The sequence below is a fragment of the Oryctolagus cuniculus genome, chromosome 1 (genome assembly GCF_051225735.1).
Source record: "Oryctolagus cuniculus isolate XC-2025 breed Fujian yellow rabbit chromosome 1, ASM5122573v1, whole genome shotgun sequence".
Taxonomy (NCBI): domain Eukaryota; kingdom Metazoa; phylum Chordata; class Mammalia; order Lagomorpha; family Leporidae; genus Oryctolagus; species Oryctolagus cuniculus.
In genome coordinates this window covers 94,007,873-94,029,253 of record NC_142867.1, presented here as the reverse complement: position 1 = coordinate 94,029,253, position 21,381 = coordinate 94,007,873, and the positions used below count along the sequence as shown (strand labels likewise).

Sequence of the window (21,381 nt, the reverse complement as noted above, 5' to 3'; positions counted from 1 at the left end):
TGATTTCTTAAAAAATTACTTATTTATGTGATAGGCAGAGAGACAGAGAAAGAGCTCCTTGTCTGCTGGCTAAGTCCTCAAATGCCTGTAACAGCCAGGGCTGGGCCAGGCTGAAGCCAGAGGCTGTAACTCAATCCAGGTCTCCCACGTGGGTGTTAGGAGCTCAGTTACTTGAGCAGTTGCTGCTGCCTCCTGGGTCTCCATTAGCAGAGCCAGAAATTGAACCCGGGGGGGCAGGGGGGCGTCCTAACCACGAGACAAATGCCTGCCCTTCTGCTTCTTTTGTCCAGTCAGCTGCTTTTTATTTTAGTCTTACTGTAAAATAGCAGCCAGTAATACTCATAGCACAGCCTGAATGCTTTCTTGTTTGGAAATTTCTTTGCCAAATAAACTAGACCCCTGTTTCTCATTTTGGCCTTCCATAAAATCTTGGGGCATGGACCAAACACAGGCAAATTCTTCATCGCAGCGTGCCAAGGGAGGACTAGACAGTTTTCAACAGAATCCTCATTTCCCTCCAGGACTCGTTTCCTAGGCTCGTGTTCTCAGCCCTCGTCAGCGTTGCCTGTGGCAATTACAGTGCGGCATTCCAGGCCCTTCCCAGCCTGCTCCCTCAGACCCTCCCACCCGCAGCCCACTCCCAGAGCTGCTCCACGTTCGGGGTCAGCCGCAGTCACAGCCTCACTCCTCGCGACCTGCTTTCTGTATTAGCCCATTTTGCATCGCTGTAATGAGATACCTGAGGCAGGCATCTATATGTAGGCGGAGAGGCCAAGCTTGCCCCCCCCCCCCCCGCCAGTGTTTCTGCCTCTGGTGAGGGCCTCCTGGCGGTGGATGGCACGGTGGCAGTGCAAGTGTGAAGGGGCGGTCATGCCCCCAGGTGGGGAGCCAGAAAGCAATGCTGGGTTCAGGTTTGCTCGACAACTCACTGAGGACTCAGCACTCCCTTCTGGGGGCCAGCACCCTCAGTTGCCCTGGGCCCTCCCCATGGGCCCCAAGTTCCAGCGGTCTACACTGCCTCCGAGCACCAACTCTGAACCCCCAGGGGACACACTCACACCACATCCAGATGGAGAATACAGATTTTCCTTTCAGTATTCCCTATGTATAAAAAACCTTTTTTTTTTTTTTCAAAATGTCTTCACGTTATCATGAAAATCTGAGCCAGCTGTCCTGTAAAACAAGTGATTTGTCATTTAAAACCCTACTATACACACACACACACACACACACATCTCCTTAGTGTGTTCACCTCATAACTCCCAGGGGCTGGATCAGAGATAATACATGCAAAAATTTTAAAAAATCTAAAATAGATAGTTATAATCTAGAGAAGCAACTAGAGACAGCATGCCACGCCTACTCTAAGGAGACCCCAGGGAGCCCGCCTGCTCCCAGGAAGCATTGCAACGCCTCTGAGCGAATGCCGTTTTCCTCTGCCCTAATCTCCCTCCCCTTTTGCTTTTTAATCTCGAAACCACGATGAATAATTGAGCTGGTCAGGCGCGCTCTGTGTCCCAGGTGCAAGAGCTTAGCGCTGGGTCGCAGAGCGCAGCCTGCTTCTGACTAGCGAACAGGATATTGCAGCGTGTGTTTTTCTTCACTGATAGCACTCTTGGCCTCATTTGATCTCTGCAGATCTCTCGGGTTTTTTTTTTTTTTTCCTTCATCCACTTATTTTGAATTTAATGTTCCTGTATTTGAATGTATCTGAATCTTTTCTGAAATAAGGAGGGGTATGAAACAAGTAGAGATACCTTAAGTAAACTATATGCTTATTTCTTGCGACCTGTTGCATATCTTAAGGTTCTATGGCAAGCAATATATATTTTTCTAGGCTTGTTATGTCTTGTAGTGTTTTAGATCTAGGTAAGTAATTAGCCTTTTCCAAGGAAACAGACAAGAAATTGAGTTTCTCCTTTGTCTGCCCAGTTATCAGGGGTACATCCAGAGGAGTAAGGAGAGGGGAGATACTAAAGGAGAGTGGAAGAGACTCAGGATAATAAATAATAACAGCTAACGTTATCAAGTGCTTAGCATGTGCCTGGTATTCTTCTCAGCAGGGTACATGTATTAACTCACGCAATCTCCTCTAGGGCGGGTACTCTTACCATTTTCTAATTTGCTGACAAGGAAACAGGGGCACAGAGAGGTTAAGTAGGGTTCTGCTTTGAAGAACAGGGCAGCACCACCTTGTGCGATTTGGGGTGTGAGACTGAAGCTAATGTTCCTGAGTTCCGAGGAGAAGTGTGCTGCCTCCTTGATTTCTGTTTTCGAAACACATCCACCAGTGCTGCTTGGCTTGGTGCAGGGAAAAACACACATCATGCCAGCTGTATCGAGAGGGCACCTGATACGCTGCAGCGGGCGGTCCTCTCAGGGAGGCTGGATTCCAGACCCCTCCAGAGAGACCTCCAGTCTAACACCTGCAGCCGGTGAAGGTTGTCTTGTTTGGAGAAAGGGCTTGTACAGCTGCAGATAAGGACCTCAAGATGAGATCCTCCTAGAGCACCTGGCTGGGCCCTGAATCCAGTGACAAGTGTCTGTATAGAGACAGAAGAAGACACAGAGGAGAAGGCCAGATGACAAGTGATGCAGCCACAAGCCAAGGGCTCCTGCAGCCACCAGAAGCAGTGAGAGGCAAAGAGGGCCTTGGAAAGGGATGCAGCCCTGCTGACACCTCGATTTTCATTTCTGCCTTCCAGAACTGTGATGCGGTCTATTTCTGTTGAAGTTAGCTTCCCTCTCTCCCATTTATGCTGATCTTTTTAGAAAACACACACCCTTGAAGGGTTGTTTCCTTGCTAGGAATCTCCATTGAGTGCTTTTTCTTCTGTCCAATTTTTTTTTTTTATCTGAGACTCAGAAGACAAATGCACCTCTCTGCAGAACCGAAAGCTGAGCCGCTTTTATGTGGCTCCTACCTGCTGAGCTTCACTCACATGGCTCTTGGCCCAGGGCAGGAGGAAAGGAGACCTTTGTGCCACCTTACTGGTCTCCCCTGCCAGAGTCAGGTGTGGACTTAGAAGAAGCCCAACCCTGTGGCTGCTTGCACACGAGTCCCTGTGCAGCCCTGTGGGCCGGGCACCCCACTGGCGCTCCTGGCCAGACCAGGCGTGGAGCTGTGTTGGTGCACATGGGCAGGGCCATCTGTGGGCCTTGGGTGGGGCCTCCACTCCCACAGAGCGTCTTCTGTAGGTTTCCACTGACTTTGCCTTGCTGATGTTCACCTGTCCAGCACGTGACATTGACACTTTGCTGAAGAAACCCTGTTGCTATTTTGAGTAATCTGACGTCATGCCAAAAATCTCTTCTCCCACTGATAACTAATGCAACTCCTAGAAACCAGACACTGTCCAGGAGGCTTTGCGACTCCTTTCTGTCCTAGTCGCGTGCACAGTGTGTTTGTGTTCACGGTGCTGTGCTCCCAGCTTGCAGCCCCACGGAGGACTGCCACAGTTCCTGATCGTCTGTGCTCCGAGAGCTGGGCCTCAGTGCCTGGGAAGCTGGAGTCAAGCTGGTGACCTTGAAGAGGACCCCCTGGGTGGCTGGTGTTTGATTCTGCTTAGGGGATGGACTTAGGAATCCCGAGTTTGCCGCTGTCACGTGTCTCTCCAGTGGAGAGTCCATGCAACCCAGCGCACTCCTGGTGAAAGATAAACACGTGGCCAGATAGTGCCTTAGATTCTTTTCCATCTCCGACTTTTAATAAAATGTGCAGGAGGATGGGAAGGGAATGTGTCTTTTGGATTCCTCCCAAGAACAGTGAAAACGTTTGGCAAAGAGCATTCAGTGGTTCATGAAAGGGGTACTGGCTTGGACTATTTACTTTTTATTGCAAGGATTTGCCAAGGTAATCGTGTATGTGAATACTCTAAGGAATAGAATGACTAGGACAGCAAATTCACATATTCCAGCATGCAGTTTTATTAATGCTTTTGTTGTATCTTTACACGTTTGGTATTTTTAAAGCAGCTCCCTGACAGTATATATTTGTAAGACCTAAGGACTTTTTAAATATATCCACAATACCATTAGCAGTTGGGCAAAATTAATAGTTTTTAAAATATCCTCACTGCCCCATTCATATTCGAAATAACTTGAGTATTCCCAAAATATCTTTACTAAGGATTTACTTATTTATTTAAAAGGCAGAGTTGAAGAGGGAGAGGAAGAGAGAGCGAGAGAGAGAGAGAGCTCTTCTATCTGCTGGTTCGCTCCCCAGATGGCTATATTGCCCTGGACTGGGCCAGGCCAGAGCCAGGAACCCAGAACTCCATCTAGATGTCCCATGTGGGGCAGGGGCCCAAGAACTTGGACTATTTCCTGCTGCTTCCCCAGGTCCATTAGCAGGGGGCTGGATTGGAAGTGGAGCACCCGGAACTGGACCTGGTGCTCATTTGGAGTGCTGGTAGCACAGGAGGCAGCTTAATCTGCTGTGCCCCTCCCAACGTGTCTTTTAAAACAATTGACCCAGAGAAGGTCCGCAGGTTCTATTTGGTTCCTGTGACGTTCAAGTGGTTCCAGTTGTGAGCAGTAACTCTGGTCGTTATTTCATGTCCAAGGCCCGCCTGGATCCAGGCACTGAGGCTCCTCCCCAAACACCAGGTGGTCCAGACCTTTCCCTGTCAGTTTTGAAAGCAGTCTTGCGTCGGTGTAGACAGCCAGCTCTCGGGGAACCCAGTCCAGATGAGGAAGCAGAGCAGTGGGAGCCTCTGAAGAGGCAGAGGTGCAGAGCAGCCGAGGTCCCCACGGAGCCGCGCAGCCGTGAACTCCAGCAGCGCTCAGAGCTCTGCCTCCACACGGGCACAGCTCTGTGCTCAGGAATGAACTGCAGAATGTCTGTGAAGATGGAATTACAAGATCAGTGTATTCCGGTGCAAAGCATTCCGAAATACGTAAGATTGAAGAGGAGCTTCCAGAAAGTTCACAGAAAATTGCTACCATGAAAAAGCCAAGCAGATTTCAAAAATTTTTTTTGCACAAAAATCAACTTGCCTTTTAATTCTATTTTCCATGAGCTTTTAAAAAAAGGTTTATTTACTTATTTGAAAGGCAGAGTTACAAAGAGAAAGGGAGAGACAGAAAGAGATCTTCCACCCATGTTTGGGTCAGGCTCAAGCCAAGAGCCCGGAACTCCATTTGAGTCTCCCATGTGGGTGGAAGGGGCCCAACTACCTGGGCTGTCCTTCATGGCTTTCCCAGGTGTGTTAGTAGGGAGCTGAATCGGAAGTGGAGTGCATGGGCCTTGAACTGGCACTCATGTGGGATGTCAGCATTGCAGGCAGTGGTCTAACCTGCTGCACCACAACCCCAGCCCTTCCATGAGCTTTTTGAAGTCTCCGCGTATGTGTATGTACACAGAAACGGCTCTGGTGCCTGCAGTCTCTACCCAGAGGCCTCTTGAGCACCTGGCACATAAAGATGTCCTGGGGCCTGAACACAGACAGGGCAGCACCATCTCTGTCCACAGAACACAGCGTCTGTGACCAGACTGTGTCCGCACTGGACTCTCTTTTGGTTGTGAAATGAATCTCACCTTCTGCCTTTCAATGTGGTCTTTTTTTAAAAAAAGATAGCTATGCTACACTTATTAGTTTTTTCCTTCAGTATGAAAAACTAGCTAAAAATGATATGTGGTTTTTAAAAAGTGTGTCATTTTGAGCATGCAGCGTCCAGTTCAGTGACACTAAGTAGTTCCACATTTTTGTAACCAGCACTGCCATCTGGCCCCCAAACCTCCGTATCCGGCTGGGAGGAAGCACTGTCCCTACTAGGAGTCACTCCCTGTGGCCTTCTGCCCGGTTCCCGGCAGCCACCAGCCTGTTCCATGTCTCTGGATTTGCCTTTTCTGGGAATTTCATACAAATGGGATCAGCCAGTGCTTGTCCTTTTCTGTCTGACTCCTTTCACTCTGCATAGAGCTTTTAAGGTGCACCCATTCCTTTAAGGTTCACTTCATTCCTCTTTGTGACCGAATAATATTCCATTGTGTACATAGGCAGCGTTGTGTTTGCTTATTCACCCGCTGCTGGGCAGTCGGGTTATTGCCATCTCTTGGCTTTGGTGGGTAGTGCTGCTAGGAACCTTTGTACATCAGTTTTGTTTGGATACCTGTTTGCAATTCTTCGGGCATATAGCCAGGGGTGCAATTGCTGGATTATCTAGTAATTTCTACATTTAACATTTGTTTAAAAAGATTTATTTATTTATTGGAAAGGCAGCAAGGGGGAGAGAGAGAGAGAGCAAGCGCTCTTCCATGTGCTGGTTCACTCCCCAAATGCCCACAATAGCCTGGGCTGTGTTGGTCCAAAGCCAGGAGCCAAGAGCTCCATCTTGGTCTCCTACATGGATGAGAGGAACCCAAGTACTTGAGCTGTCATCTGCTGCTTCCCAGGCATTTTAGCAAAGAGCTGGATAGGAAGCAGGGCAACTGGGACTTGAACCAGTCCTCCAGGGTGGGATGCAGGCAGTTCAACACACTCCATCACAATGCCCACCCCGCATTTAACTTTTTGGGAAATGCCCAACCTGTTGTGCAGAGTGGTTGTGCCATTTTACATCTTATGACTCCTAGTTTCTCCAAATCCTCACCAACACTTGTTGTTTTTTTTTTTTTATTTTATTCTCGGCATTGTAGTGGGTGTGAAGTGTTACATGATTGTTTTGATCTGCATTTCCTTAATGATTAGTGTTGTTGAGCATCCTTTCATGTGCTTGTTGGGCATTTGTGTATCTGTTCTTGAAGAAAGGTCTGTGCAGGGCTTTTTCCCACTTCAAAAGGATCTGCAGTGAATATTGCTAAGTTCAGGCATGACTTCTGTGATTTTCTCACACTAACTCTTAAAAAGATCTGCCTGGCTCGGGTGTACTTCATGTCTTAGGAGGTTGATTTCAGCGTGTGCTACCCCAGAACTCTGACCCAGGCAAAAGTCCAACAGTAAATGTTTCCAGGTTTGTCTGTCTGTAAGGAAAAGCCTGTCAATTCTGAGTGTGCAGTCAGTCCTTTCTCATTTTCAAGTCAACCTCCAAAAACCACATTAGTTATTCCGCTCTCTGATTGTGGTCTGCATTAAAAAATAAAGTTTCACCCAGCCCTTTGCTGATCTCTGCCATTTGAAAATGGCTCATCTGAAACCCTGTTCTCTATCTGGATGAAGCAGATGAACAACAAGGAGTTGGTGAAAAAGTCTCTCACTTTCAGTTCTTTATTAACTGACTGAAAATTATTGTGGAATTTTCCCTTTTAGCCATTTTTGGAAAACTCACTAACATCCTGAAATATCTATAGTTCAGGCTTTATGATGAATTCTTTTTTACTTTAAAAATGTATTTATTTGGCCGGCGCCATGGCTCAATAGGCTAATCCTCCACTTTGCGGCGCCCACACACCAGATTCTAGTCCCGATCGGGGCACCGGATTCTGTCCCGGTTGCCCCTCTTCCAGGCCAGCTCTCTGCTGTGGCCAGGGAGTGCAGTGGAGGATGGCCCAAGTGCTTGGGCCCTGCACCCCATGGGAGACCAGGAGAAGCTGGCTCCTGCCTTCGGATCAGCGTGGTGCACCGGCCGCAGCGCGCTGGCCGCGGCTGCCACTGGAGGGTGAACCAACGGCAAAGGAAGACCTTTCTCTCTCTCTCTCTCTCTCTCTCTCTCTCACTACTGTCCACTCTGCCTATAAAAAAAAAAGTATTTATTTATTTATTTGAAAGACAGAGTTAAAGAGAGAGAGAGAGGGTGAGACATGGAGAGAGAGATGTTCCATCGAATGGCTCACTCCCCAAATGTCTGCAACTGCCAGGGATGGGTCAGGCCGAAGCTGGGAGCCAGGAGCTTCTTCCGGGACTCCCATGTGAGTGGCAGAGGCCCAAGCACTTGGGCCATCTTCCACTGATTTTGCAAGTGCATTAGCAGGGAGCTGAATTGGAAGTGGAGCATCCAGGACTCAAACCGGCACCCGTATGGGACACTGGCACTGCAGATTGTGGCTTAACCACAGCACCTGGCCTCTGTGACAGGTTCTTCAGGGAAGCCCCTTTGGGAAGAGCTGGTGGAAGACCCAAATGGAGAATCCAGACATTTCCTGTCCTTCCCCAGCCTGTAGTGCAGGGACCTCCATCCCTCATGGAGATCAGAACTACCTGTGGAGCTAAGTTACACATCATTCCCTGGGCCTGACTGTCCAGACTCCAAGACAACAGGTGTGTCACAGGACAGGGAATCTTCCACATCTCCATCCAGGAGACACTGTGTGGGCTGATTGGGTACTGGAATGTGGGATCACATGCCCTTGGTTTTGAAGTTAGACAATACCACAAGTTCCTTGGCTGAACAATTTAATTCTGTTTATCAGTTTCCTCAGCTGTAAAATGGAAATGTTGATGCATATACCTAACTCATTAGGTTATTGCAAGAAGCAAAACTGAGCCTCTTGTGGACATATGTAATCAAAGATACAGTGCAGGGGCTGGCAGTGTGGCATAGTGGGTAAAGCCAGCATCCACATGTGCGCTGGTTCAAGTCCTGGCTGCTCAACTTCTGACCCAGCTCTCTGCTATGGCCTGGGAAAGCAGTAGAAGATGGCCCAAGCACCTGCGTGGGGAACCTAGAAGAAGCTCCTGGCTCCTGGCTCCAGATAGGTGCAGCTCTGGCCATTGCGGCCAATTGGGGAATGAACCAGCAGATGGAAGACCTCTCTCTCTCTCTCTCTCTCTCTCTCTCTGCCTCTCCTCTCTCTGTGTAACTCTTTTTTTTTTTTTTTTAGATTTATTTATTTGAAAAAGGTACAATGCACCAGAGACCCTTAGTCACTGCTGGTCCTCATGGCCAGTGAGCAGGATGGACCAGGTTTCACGCAGGTACATGCTACTCAGAGTATGATTTTGTTTCTAAAGGATTAGTTCCTGATTGTGTGTTTGCCAGTATTGATTTGAGCAATTTTGAGTTGTTTCTAAGGGCTGCAAGAGAGCGCAAATCTGTTTCAAGGACCGTCTTAGGGCTTTTCCCTAGAACATGGGCATCCTCTCTGTGTGCTGCCTGCTCCTTCGTGCAGAGTATTCTATTGCTGCTGGACACAAGCAGGTGGACATATTTGGTCTCCGTCACAGAAGCCTCACATGCGCTCACCTTCCTGTAGCAGCACGAGCAGTGTTCTTTTGGAAAGTTGCCAATTTGTAAGTCAGCCAGGGCAGCTGCAGTTAATACTTCCTCCAAGATGGGATTAAATGGTAGAAGCAGCATTGAAGATTCAGCTGTCGGCCAGTTATTTGTAGTCTTCTGAAAGAGAAGGTGCCCCAATACTGGGACACATGTAGGGATCCCAGATCCTCACCTTTGGCCTGGGAAACATTCCCGTTCTGCCAGGCTCTGTGAGGCTGAATCTCGCTCAGGGCTGACGTTCACATCGGGGACCAGTGGAGAGGTAAGATTAGTTTACAGTAGATGTGACTGTAGGCACTCCCCAAACTTGGTGATGCTCACTGGGTAGAATGTAGAACCCTCTGCTAGCATGGGCCAGGACCCAGGCCTGCAGTCCTTGCTGACTTTTTTTGTTTGTTTGTTTCTCCAGGAAAAGAAGATTTTGCAGATCCCCTGGATGCATGCAGCAAGACACGGGTGGGATGTGGAAAAGATGCACCACTCTTCAGGAACTGGGCGATCCATACAGGTGTGAAAACCCCCTACGTTGTCTGCAGAGGAAGATGGAGCTGCTCAGTGTGGGTTTCGTTACTCTTATAAACTGTCCTGGTCGCAGCATCGTGAAGGTCACTCTGAGCCCCCTGTCTCATCCCTAGCGCTTGCAGTGGTAGAAATGGCATCACTCTGAAGTGACATTCTTCCCGTCCCATACAGTCGTAGTCCTTGAAATTTCCTGTCCAGGTGGTGTTCTGACAAGGTCCCCAGCTGTTAGCAGGGACATATAAACTCCGTTGTTCCAGAGCTGTAAACTTGGATTGAATTCCTCTCCCCTGAAAGGTAGTCAGGGGCACACAGCCATTCCTCATGGATACCAGAATCTGCAGATGCTCCGGTCTTTGGTGTGGAACGGTGTAGGGTTTGCATGCAACCCGCATGTATCCTCCTGTATGCTGTGAATCTGTAGTTGAACGGCACTGCCGAGTACAATGTAAATACCATGTAAATGATCGCTATACTGTATTATTCAGGGAATAATGACAAGGAGGAAAATGTGTGCAAGTGTTCCGTACAGACCCTTTCTTTTTCTGGAATGTTTTTGCTCCATGGCTGGTTGAATTCATATATAGGGAACCTATGGATGACAGCAGCCTGGCTGTTTTATCGATTACAAAATTTAGTCAGTCAGTGAGGAACTATTTACAGCAGCAGACTTTTTGCTCCTTACGTGAGACTTGGGTGGAAAAGAGGCACTTGCGTTATCTTTGCTCGCTGGCTCCCCAGCCTTGCGGGCTTCTGTGTTAGTTCCCACTGAGTCTGCGTTGTCGGCTGTGATCGTTTGCCCTTGAACTGCTTTGTGAGATCAGGGTCACTAGCTTGCCCCTGTCTTCCCGGAACTGTCCAGGTTTTAGAAAGAAAATCCCCACATCCCAAAGACCTCCTGTGGTCCCAGGCATACCCAGATGATTGCTCCCTGTATGCATAGCTGGGAACGAGAAGGCCTCTCTGTCCTACCTGGCCAGCAATGCTATGTCTCCAGACATCTTTCACTCTGTATCTGATTCCCCCGCTCTGTTTTCTTAATCTCTGGCTGCTCTGTTAGGAAAGCATCAGCCTGGAGTAGATAAACCTGATCCCAAAACATGGAAGGCAAATTTTTCAGTGCGCCATGAACTCCTTGCCTGATATTGAAGAAGTTAAGGATAAAAGTATAAAGAAAGGAAACAATGCCTTCAGAGTATACTGGATGCTGCCCTTGTCAGAGTGGCCTTCTAAGAAAGGTAAACACAGCTACTGACTACAAAACCCATCACTCAGCAGGTACCGCCGTGCCCCATGGTATCTGTTCCCACCTGTGAGGTTGCTGCAGGGGTGGATCTCCATTCCTACTGCAGGTGAGCCTGCTGCCCTCGCCTCCCTTGGAAAAGTGACTTCTGAGAAACCCAAGGCAGGAAAAGATCCGTAGGACATTTTGACCTTGTACATGTTAAAGTAAAAGGTTCGTTGATGGTTCCAGAAAGAATTCAATTTAGAGGAATGCTTCACCGTACATCCTTCGTGAATTAACCCAAGACTACTTTTTGTTGTTGTTGTTGCCACAGGAAAGAAACCAAAGACAGGAAAAGAAGACAGAGTTAAGCACATCAAGGTAATCTTTGGTTGTTCAGAGAGAAGGCCAGAGTCGTGACTGTGTTAACAATCTCTGCTAAACACTTAAATCTTTCTTCTTTTGCTATGGGTTTTTGTTTTTTGTTTTTTGTTTTTGTGCTTTACATGTCTCCTCTTTGGCACACACCTGCATGAAGGCATAGGTAACTGTATCCCTGCTTCATCCAATTTGCTGGGAAATTTATGAATGAAGTTATAAATTCACACTGAGCTTGACAGTCTGAGGCCTCCATCTGGTCATCACAACTGTTGCCAGCTGGCCACTTAGTCCCTGCACCCAGCCAACCAGCTGGAGACATAAGTCTGATGATATTAAGTATATTTTCAGGCTATTAAATATATTTTAATGTATGATGCATGGTATGTGCTTCTATTAAAATACACTGTTATATATATGTATTCCATCACAGGCCAGTAGGCTGAGGTCACAGGAGGGAGGTCAACACTCAAGTAGTGTGGCTCTCGGTAGTTGTTTTCCTGCTGACTGTGGACTACCTCATACTCCCCAGGGCTGTCTATAAGGTTGATATGTGTCTGTGTCTGTGTCTTTGTCTTTGTCTGTGTCTGTGTCTGTGTCTGTGTGAGAGAGAGGGTGCAGGGGAGAAAGAGGGAGAAGGGGAACACACAGGAGCTTTTTGGTTGGCTGTGCAGTCTGAACTTCCTATAGGTTGAGGGTTTTTGTACATGGATTAGGTGAGCCTTGCTGAATGGTGAGAAAAAAGCCAAATACCCCATGTAGAACAGGAGACCAGCTTCAGCTACTCGGCAGAGAGCAGATGCTATAGACGCTTGGACCGCCAAGCGGATTGCACTCTGGTTCACTGGCTTCTGCTTGCAGGAGTTCAGTGATGTGGTACCCAGGGTCACATAGTTATGTAGAACTGAGTTTGAAGATGCCGAGTATTCTGATTTATAATCTGGAGTACCTGTTGAAGAAAAATAGAAGCAAACTGTCCTGACAGTCCAGTGTTTAAAAGCCTGTGGATTGAAATGGTTGGGAAAAATGGGGAATAATTTATTTCAGATACAATGTAAGATTTATGAAGGTAGTCAGATTTTAAGAAAAAACTTAGGTAAACTATTAAAGTTTCAAAGATAATAACCTCTACACTGGAAAATATATAATTTTGGCAGAGTATTTTAGCTGTGATACTTCCAGTTTCACTTTCAGTATTTTTAGTTTCTGACTTATTTTAAATATAGCATAGACTTAGGACCTAATCTTGTTTTACATTCAAAAAAAAAAAGTTTGTTTATTTATGAGAGGCAGAGGGAAAGAGACAGAGCTTCCATCTACTAGATATCCCCAGATGTCTGCAAAGGTCAAGGCTGGGCTAGCGCCAAAGCTGCAGCCGGAAACTCAATAGAGGTCTTCCACGTGAGTGCCAGGAACCCAATTGCTTGAGCCATTTCCCTGCTGCCTCCCAGGGTCTGCTTGAGCCAGAAGCTGGCCCCAGGCAGGAGCTGGAGCTGGGAATCAAACTCAGGTACTCCCCTGTGGGATGTGGGCATCCTCACCGTAAACGCCCACCCCTTGTGGTAACTTTGTATCGTGGAACTTTTTCATATGCATAGAAAAAGTGAATGAGTAAAATTAACCCATAGAATAGCATCCGAATTTCAACATTAATCAACCCCTGGCCAATTTTCTTTCATTATTACTTTTATCTACTTCCAAGTCTCCAATATGAATTCACAGATATTCTACCATTTTTGACTTACAAAAATACTTTCTTATAGGTTCAGCTTAACATTATGAAAAAATTCCAAACATCATTATTTCTTCCATACGTATTTCACTGTATATATGTGTGTATGTAATAACATACACACACACACATATATATATATAACAAGTGCTCTTTAACAATATCACAGTATCATGACTGTACCTGAAAAAAATTAATAATAATTCGATGTCCTGAAATATTCAGCCAGTGTTCAGACTTCTAGTTTTCTCATACATGTTGTAACTTCAGTATAATTTGTTTCCATGAATTGAAATCCATATAAAATACACATGTGATTTTTGGATATGTTTCCTTAAGGTTCCCCTATATCACTTTTAAATTTTTCCTTGAGTTGGCATTGTGGCACAGTGGGTTAAGCTGCTGCCTGGGATGCTAGCATCTCATATCAGCTCTAATTCAAGTTCTGGCTGCTCTACTTTTGCTCCAGCTTTCTGCTAATTCGCCTGGGAAAGCACTGGAAGATGGGCCAAGTGTTTGGGCCTCTGATACCAACATGGGAGACCTAGATGGAGTTCCTGACTCCCAGCACTGGCCTGGCCCAGCCCCGGCTGTTGTGACCAATTGAAGAATGAACCAACAGATGGTGTCTCTCTTTCTCTCTCTCTTTCTCTCTCTCTCTGCCTTTCAAATAAATCAATTAACCTTTTTTAAAAACTATTTTTTCTTAGAACTTAAAAAATCTAATTATTATTCATATCATGTTTTTCACAGCTTGGAGTTTTTAATGCCTATACCTTTTTTAAAAAAATTCATTTATTTATTTGAAAGGCAGAATGACAGAGAGGGAGAGACACACAAAGAGAGATGTTTCATCTGCTGGTTCAATCCTCAAATGACTACAATAGCCAGGTCAGGGCTAAACCAAAGCCAGGAGCCAAGAATCCCATTCGGGTCTCCCACATGGGTACAGGGGCCCAAGGATTTGGGCCATCTTTTGCTGCTTTCCCAGGCACATTAGCAGGAAGCTGGATTGGAAGCAGAGCAGCCAGGACTTGAACAAGCACTTCAATGTGGGATGTCAACATTGCAAGCAGTGGCTTAACCTGCTGTATCCCACAGTGCTAACCCCTAAAGCCTATATCTTGATAAGTATTGTTTAGGCGGGAAAATATAGCTTCCTACCAATATATTGACTAAATTAGGCAAGACTATGTCATACTTGCTACTATTTTCACAGCAAATAGCTCAGTGCCTGGCATAGAACAAATAATTACTATATATTTGACAACTGAATACATGTATAAGCATTTGTTGACTAAACAGATGTATAAAAATTATATATGTACATATATATAAATAAGAAGATACTCTCCAAAAGTTCATGAAGACTGGAATTAAAAATAAGTTTACTTTGGTGCAGAATATCTTTGAAATTTGTGTGTGAGTAATCTTCAAAAAGTTCATGGAAATATATATTATGAAAAAATTGTGGATTTAAAAAATTCTTGCACTAAATATTTTAAAATTATGTTTTTTATGAACTTTTTGAAGTCCCCTTTTGTGGGGTGGGGTTGGAATGAGAGGTGTTAGACTAGGCTGCAGATTTAACATAATTGCAGCTAGTGGAGAATTAGGAATGAAGTAACAGGTGTCCACTCTCAACACACTTTGCTCAGATATGTGCCCATCATATTCCATTGACTGTCAGATGCCAGTGGTTGTAATATGCACCAGTATTTTATGTATATCTAAGAAAGAAAAGCTACTTCCAGTAAAAACCTGACTAAGTTGGTGATAAGGCACATCCTGTTTCAGAGATGTGGAAGTGGGCACCTCCGATTTGATGATATTTAGTGTTCTTATAAACAAAGGATTTCTGCAGGGCCATCAGTGTCTTCCAGGTGGCCACTAAAATGAGCAAGTTATGGAAGGTACAGCTCTGGGTGGGGTATAGCCACAGGGAAGTAAGGGAGAGGCTCTGGGTGCCGTCACGCGGGCAGAGTTCCATCTTAGCAGTGTATATTATAAAGCCCTTATGTAATGAAGATGTAGTTAATACCTGAAACTGGTCCCTCTCAAGGACATGGCTGCTGTTGCAGAAGGCAGGTGAGTCATCAGACATAAGCACAGCCTATCCTGTGAATTGAAACCTACTTGCAGATGTCTTACAGAACAGCGGCAGAACACAGATAAAGCCAGTAGACTCCCCAAATTCTGTGATTCAGGGCTGCTGGAGCCACGGTGTTGATTTAATGTTTCTATAGAATGTTTCCAAGTTAAGTCCTCAGCTCATCTGGAATTGTGTAGCCAAAGGACCTTATCTGCACTGAACTATTGATTACTTTTTTTCTTGAGCATCAGGATACCTAAGCTCTGAGTGAGGCAGGAATATGTATCTGGGTAGACTGGTAGATTCCTTCTGAGAAAATCTGTCTATAAATAGTAACTAGGTATGAAAACTTGTTGGTGAGCCAAGCTCTTCCCAGTCCCCAGTTTAAGTTGAAGTGAACTTTTAATTAGCAAACAATGTGTAGAACGTGTGGGCCTAGTGTCACTTTTTCTTGGATTTCTTAGATGGTTTTTCTCCAAGCTGTGTGATTCCCCAGCAAATAGTTTCCCTGGGGTCCACAGCCAGATAGTAAGTGCAGAAACACTGCCTCAGCATTCTCTGGTGTTCTTTTTCTGAGTATATCCTGTGTGTCCTGAGTGAGCCATGTTTTACTTGAACTAGACCCCATGTATGTGGGGGTAGCCGGCTCACTAAGGAAATAAGAACAGGAAAACACAGGAGTGAGCAATGCTAGATTGCACATCTTTAGTGGATGCAGATGTCTCAAGAATTATCATGGAAAAGATTGTTCTGGGATTTCATTCAAGGCCAGGGCCATTAAGGACGGAAGGAACTGAGACAAAGGGGTGATAGTTGCCATTTTTGAGCCCCTACTAAGTTGCTGGTGGTGATTATCATTTTCCTGTGATGGGCAGGCTGTCTCCCTTTGACACTGAACAAATGGGGCACAGAGAGGCTGAGTCATTTTCCCAAGCTGGCACTGTTTATGGAGCTGAATTTGGATCCACATCAGTCCAACTCCAGAACCTGTATTCTGTGGCCTCCCCCAGGCCTCTCTGCCTTTTGGAGGCAGTGGGGCCTGTGCTGGGCCTTGGGGATGGACAGGGGAAAACTGCAGCAATTGGAGCATCCTGAACAAGGGCCCAGAGATGAGAGTTCTTGGGGCTGCTTACTTACAGCAGGAGTCCATGTGAGGAGACAGTGAGAAATAAAGACCTGTCGTTAAGACACCTATAAATGAGTACTTCCTGCCTCAGGGGCTGTTGCAGATGAAATAGACACGCTTTGCAGCTGTGAAGTGCTTCCAGATCAAAGCATCACTCTTATGATGGAAATAAAATGCAGCTAAAGTCTGCTGGCAAAGGGCAGGCCTGGTCTGCATTAGTTCTGAATGTGGACTGAGGGGTGGAAGTTACCAAAGAGCAAATATTGGTTCAGCAGGACTTTCTAATAGAACCATTGACCCAGGCAGTGACATAGGCTGGATTAAAACACATCACACTCCCCGCCCCTGTTCAAAGAGAGGCCGTGGGACCATCTGTCAGGGCTGTTAGCAGAGTGATCCCTTCATGGCTTGAAAGCGGTCTGCCATTTTTAGACCTTAATTAGAGGAAAACATACTCTGGGGACACGCTTGAAATACAGATTAAAATTAGAGCTGCTCTGGGTGACATGGGTTACTGGGCTTATCCTGCCCGTGCTGGTTCCTTCCTTCTGCTCGTGAGGACACTGCTCAGAGCGCAGGTGGAAAACTGGTGGGCGTAGTAGCCTCCGCGGATGATTCTGTGGAATGAGGTGCAGTTGAGCTCCTTGGAGCAAATTTGGAGAACCGTGGGGTTGCTATGTCAAGGAGGTCTTTCTTGCAGCAACAGGAAAGAATGGAGGGGAGGGAGACTGCAGTTCAAAGTGTGGACAAAGATGGTGGCCGTTGGAGTAGAGGGGAGGAGACGTTTTCCCAGAGCATGGAACAGGATACGGAGGATGAAGATGAGAGTGGATGAAACAGGAGGCCCCGGGGTTTCAAGCCTCAGAGAGGGAGGGTCGGGGGATGGTGCTCCCCTTAGTGGAGAACCTATTGAGTTTGTGATGACAGCCTGTGAAGCCAAGACCAGGGATCTAATAGGCGTAGAGCTCAGTAAGTGTTGGAGGTGCCGCTGTGTGGTCGCTGACTCCAGGATGATAGTGGAGACCTTGGAAACAGAGCTCCTCTCTTGAAAGCTCTGAGATTAGGGCAGAGACCAAGGACCAGAGGGAGAGAAAAGTGAGCTGAGGATGAAAAGCCAGAGGGACGCCGCCGTGCGAGAAGGCATGTAGAGAATGGAGGTGTCCTGGTTCTAAGGAAGATGGGAGGAAGGTTCTAAGGAAGCCAGGACTGGGTGGGTGGTTCGAGCACAGAGCTGCTGTTCTCGGTGGTATGTGAGGCATCTGTGTGGAAGTCGGACAGCGGGCCAGCTACTTGTCAATTGGCACTCAACTCCATTCGCAGTCTCCCTGCCGGTTTAAAAGGGGTCCGGAAAGCCTGAAAACTACATTTCCCAGACTCCCCAGCGGGCTGGCTGCCGATTGGGTTCTACCAGGGACAGACGGCGGTGGGAGTCTAGAAAGCAGAAGCCTATTTTATTTCCGTTCCTCTTCTGGTGAAGTCTTAGGCAGTGGCGGTGGGCGCGGGTGAATGTGGATTTCTGCCCAGGGGTTAGAATGTCAATAGCTGGGAGGCAGCCGCAAGGGTTCCGGCAGTCTGGACAGCGCGGCATTCCTGGTCCCCAGAGCCGCAGCAGGAGTGACGGGCACTTCCTGGTGGGAGTTTCCCTTCCTGGCTTCCTGAAAAATTCCCAGCAAGAGCGGTGGGGCAGTGGGGACCCCAGCAGCCTCAGCAAGAGAGCCAGCGCTGGGTCTGGATAGCACCGGTTCTGCGTTTTTGTTTTTGTTTTTTTCCGTTCATTAGGGTGATAGTGGCCTCCTGCAGTTATTCATCTGTAAGTGACCTCAGCTTCCTCGGTTAGTCTCCTCCAGCCTTTCGGAGGCATCGAAGCCAGTCTCCTATGTTAACTTCCCGCTACTTGCAGTTCTTAGTTTCAGGTTTTCTCACTGGGTGCTGACCCATACACACAGATGAACTAAACACGAAATTTAATAATCCTGGAAGTTAGGTATGAGAATTTCCATTGCAACTGTGAGAAGAACCAGATATTTTAAGGGCACTGGTACATATTTTTTTAGAGGTATCTAAGGATAAGTTTTCAAGAGCTTTAAAGATCAAGTTGGGGCAAAGGAAGACCTTTCTCTCTGTCTCTCTCTCTCTCTCACTGTCCACTCTGCCTGTCAAAAAAAAAAAAAAAAAAAGATTAAGTTGGTTTTTATCATGAATCTGGTAGCATCCAGTCTGTGAAATGGAAGGGAACGCAATTGGGAGTGGTAGAACAGTGGGGTTTTGTAAGGTAATTTGAACAGGAACAAGGAAATGACAAAGTACAAAAAGCAGATTAGTCAATATCACTTTCTCTCTCTCTCTTTTTTTTTTTTTTAATAATTTACTTACTGGAAAGGCAGAGTGACAGAGAGGAAGAGACACAGAAAAAGAAAGAGATATCTTCTATTGGCTGGTTCACTCCCCAAATGCCCGCAATAGCCAGGGCTTGGTCAGGCCAAAGTCAGGAGCAAGGAACTCCATCTAGGTCTTCCACATGGGTGGCAGGGGCCCAAGAAGTTGGGCCTCCAACTGCTGCCTCTGGGGTGCACTAGCAAGGAGCTGGGTGGGAGGTACAGAGCAGCCAACACTCTAATCAGACACTCTGATATGGGATGCGGTGTCACAAACAGTGACTTAACTCCCTGCACCACAATCTGCCCCAACAACATCAGTATATTTCAAATTGCTTTCCTTGTATGGGTTAAAGTATTAAAGTAGAAATGACTTCCGTATCATACCAACTCGAATTTTTTTTTAAATATATTTTTTATTTTTGTATAGAGGTTTTTCTTTTTTTAAAATTTGTTTGCTTGTTTTTTGAAATGCAGGGTGACAGAAAGAGAGAAAGATTGGGATCTTCCATCTGCTGGTTCATTCCCAAAAATGCTCACAGCAGCCAGGGCTGGACCAGGCTGAAGCCAGAAGACACTATCCTTTGCATATTTCCACACTATCCTTTGATATTTCTGATAAGAAATCTGGGATCATCCTGATTTTTGATCCCCTGTTCATATCTATTTTTCTGATGACTTTAAGATTTTCTTTTTATTACTGGTCTTCATACATTTGATTATGGTGTGCATTGCTACAGTTTTCTTTGTGTTTCTTATGCTTGTTTTTTTTTTTTTCTTAACTTCATGGGTCTATGAGTTTATGGTTTTCACTAAATTTGGAAATTTGTGGCCCTTATCTGTTGATGTTGATTTCTTTCTGAGAGGATTCATTCTGAGAGGAAGAGTGTGGTGGGAGCAAGAGACGAGGAGTCACCACACAGACTCGGGAGTTGGGTGAAAGCAGGCCTGAGGGGAGCAGACCATAGACTCATTTATTTCAGTTGGTACAACTGATATATAGCCAAGACAGCCAATCCAGTCAAGGGGCGGTTTATGCCCTAACCAATCACAACCTGTTGCCAGGCAGTATCCAAAGCCATCCAATCACAGCCTGTTGCCAGGCAGACTCCGTTGCCAGGTGGGATTCAAAGCCATTCCTGAGTAACTGACGCTCACTTGCCAGCGGCCATCTTGGCATGGCTTTCTCATTCCACCACACTTATCTGTCTAAATATTTTTTCCATGCTACCCACCCTCTCTTCTCTTTCAGGGATCCTAATTACATGTGTATTAAGCTCCTTGAAATTTTCCCAAAGTTATCTGATTCTGTTCACTTTTTAAATCTTTTTTTCCCTTGGTCTTTCCTTTTGGATAATATATTTTGCTCCACTTTCAAGTATACTTTTCAAGTATACTTTATTCTGTAAAAATCTTCAAGTAATCCTATACAGTGTGTGTTTATCTTAATATTGCTGTTTTCTTCTCTAGATTGTTCTCTTCTGCGTCTCTCATGTTTCTATTTCACTCTTTTTTTTTTAAGATTTATTTTATTTATTATTTGAAAGGCAGAGTTACAGAGAGGCATAGGCAGTGCAAGAGAGAGATCTTCCATCTGCTGGTTTACTCCCAGATGACCGCCATAGCCAGAGATAAGCTGATCCGAAGCCAGGAGCCAGGAGCTTCTTCCGGGTTTCCCACATGGGTGTGGGGGCCCAAGGACTTGGGCCATCTTGTACTGCTCTCCCAGGCCATATCAGAGAGCTGGATCGGAAGTGGAGCAGCCGGGACTTGAACCGGCGCCCATATGGAATGCTAATACTGCACAGTGGCTTTAATCCACTGCGCCACAGCGCCAGCCCTCTATTTTACTTTTTTAACATGGAATTCACTACAATAACTCTTTTCACCTCATTTTCTATTTATTCTATCATCTGTGTCAGTTCCAGATGAGAGTGAGTTAGTTGATTCTAACTCTCATTGTGGCCCATTGGCCTGTGTCTTTTTATGATTAGTAATTGTCTAGCTCATGCTGTTGTGAATTTTAACTTACTGGATTCTTGATGATTTTGAAATCCTGTAAATATTCTTGAACTTTGTTCTGGGATCCAGTGAAATTGCTTAGAAGCAAGCAGTTGAAAACGTAAAGTCTTAACAATCTAAAAGTCTTTCTTTTATAAGTTGTTATGTGAGACTAGAGCAGACTCAGTCTGGGCCTGACTATTCCACGCAGCTGAGTACAGACTTTCTGTGTACTCTGTTCATTGCATCATGAATCATTGTGTCTTAAACCTGGCTGGTACAAACAGGTGCCATTTCTAGCTGTGTGTATCAGACATTGTTCCTCCCAGTCCTTTCAGGTAATTCTTTGGCTTTGGGTAGTTTTTTCTTATGCATGCCCAAATCAATACTCAGAGTACGTGGTAGGCTCCCTCTGCAGAAGTCTAGAACTGTGTGTGTGTGCAAATCTCTTCGGTAGCTTCTCTGTGAGTTCTCCTTGTTTCGGTTTACCCAGCTTTTAGCTCTGTTTCCTCAGCTCAGGAAGGCCACTTGGGTACCCCTTTCTATGCCTTAGCCTCAAAGCTCTCTGGGTAAAGTGAAGTGGGGCCATGATCATTGGTATCTTATCAGTTGTTTCCTATCTCTCAAGCATAATTGTCCTTCATTGACTGATGTCTAGTATCATTAGAATTGTTATTTGTTTACTTAACAGTCAGAAAGAGAGAGAGAGAGAGAGAAAGAGAGAGAGAGAGATCGATCTTCTATCCACTGGGTCACTCCCCAAATGCCACATCAGCT

The 21,381-nt window shown here is 45.9% G+C and overlaps 1 protein-coding gene across 50 annotated transcripts in view; it reads left to right on the top strand.

Annotated features, from left to right (window-relative positions):
• Nucleotides 1-21,381, top strand: part of LOC103349615 (uncharacterized) — a 163,104-nt gene that overhangs the window by 50,111 nt on the left and 91,612 nt on the right. For 25 of the 50 annotated variants that reach the window (XR_016234056.1, XR_016234058.1, XR_016234063.1 and 22 more), the window contains 2 exons: nucleotides 9,566-9,664; nucleotides 11,235-11,281. Coding sequence is in view for 3 of the 50 variants with exons in the window: in XM_089333231.1 (XP_089189357.1) it covers nucleotides 9,566-9,664; nucleotides 11,235-11,281 (146 nt within the window). In the remaining 47 variants the exon portion in view is untranslated. Of the gene's footprint in view, nucleotides 1-8,761; nucleotides 8,856-9,565; nucleotides 9,665-10,950; nucleotides 11,132-11,234; nucleotides 11,282-21,381 lie in introns of all 50 variants that reach the window. The other 25 variants (XR_016234137.1, XR_016234138.1, XR_016234132.1 and 22 more) reach the window with 6 other exon arrangements.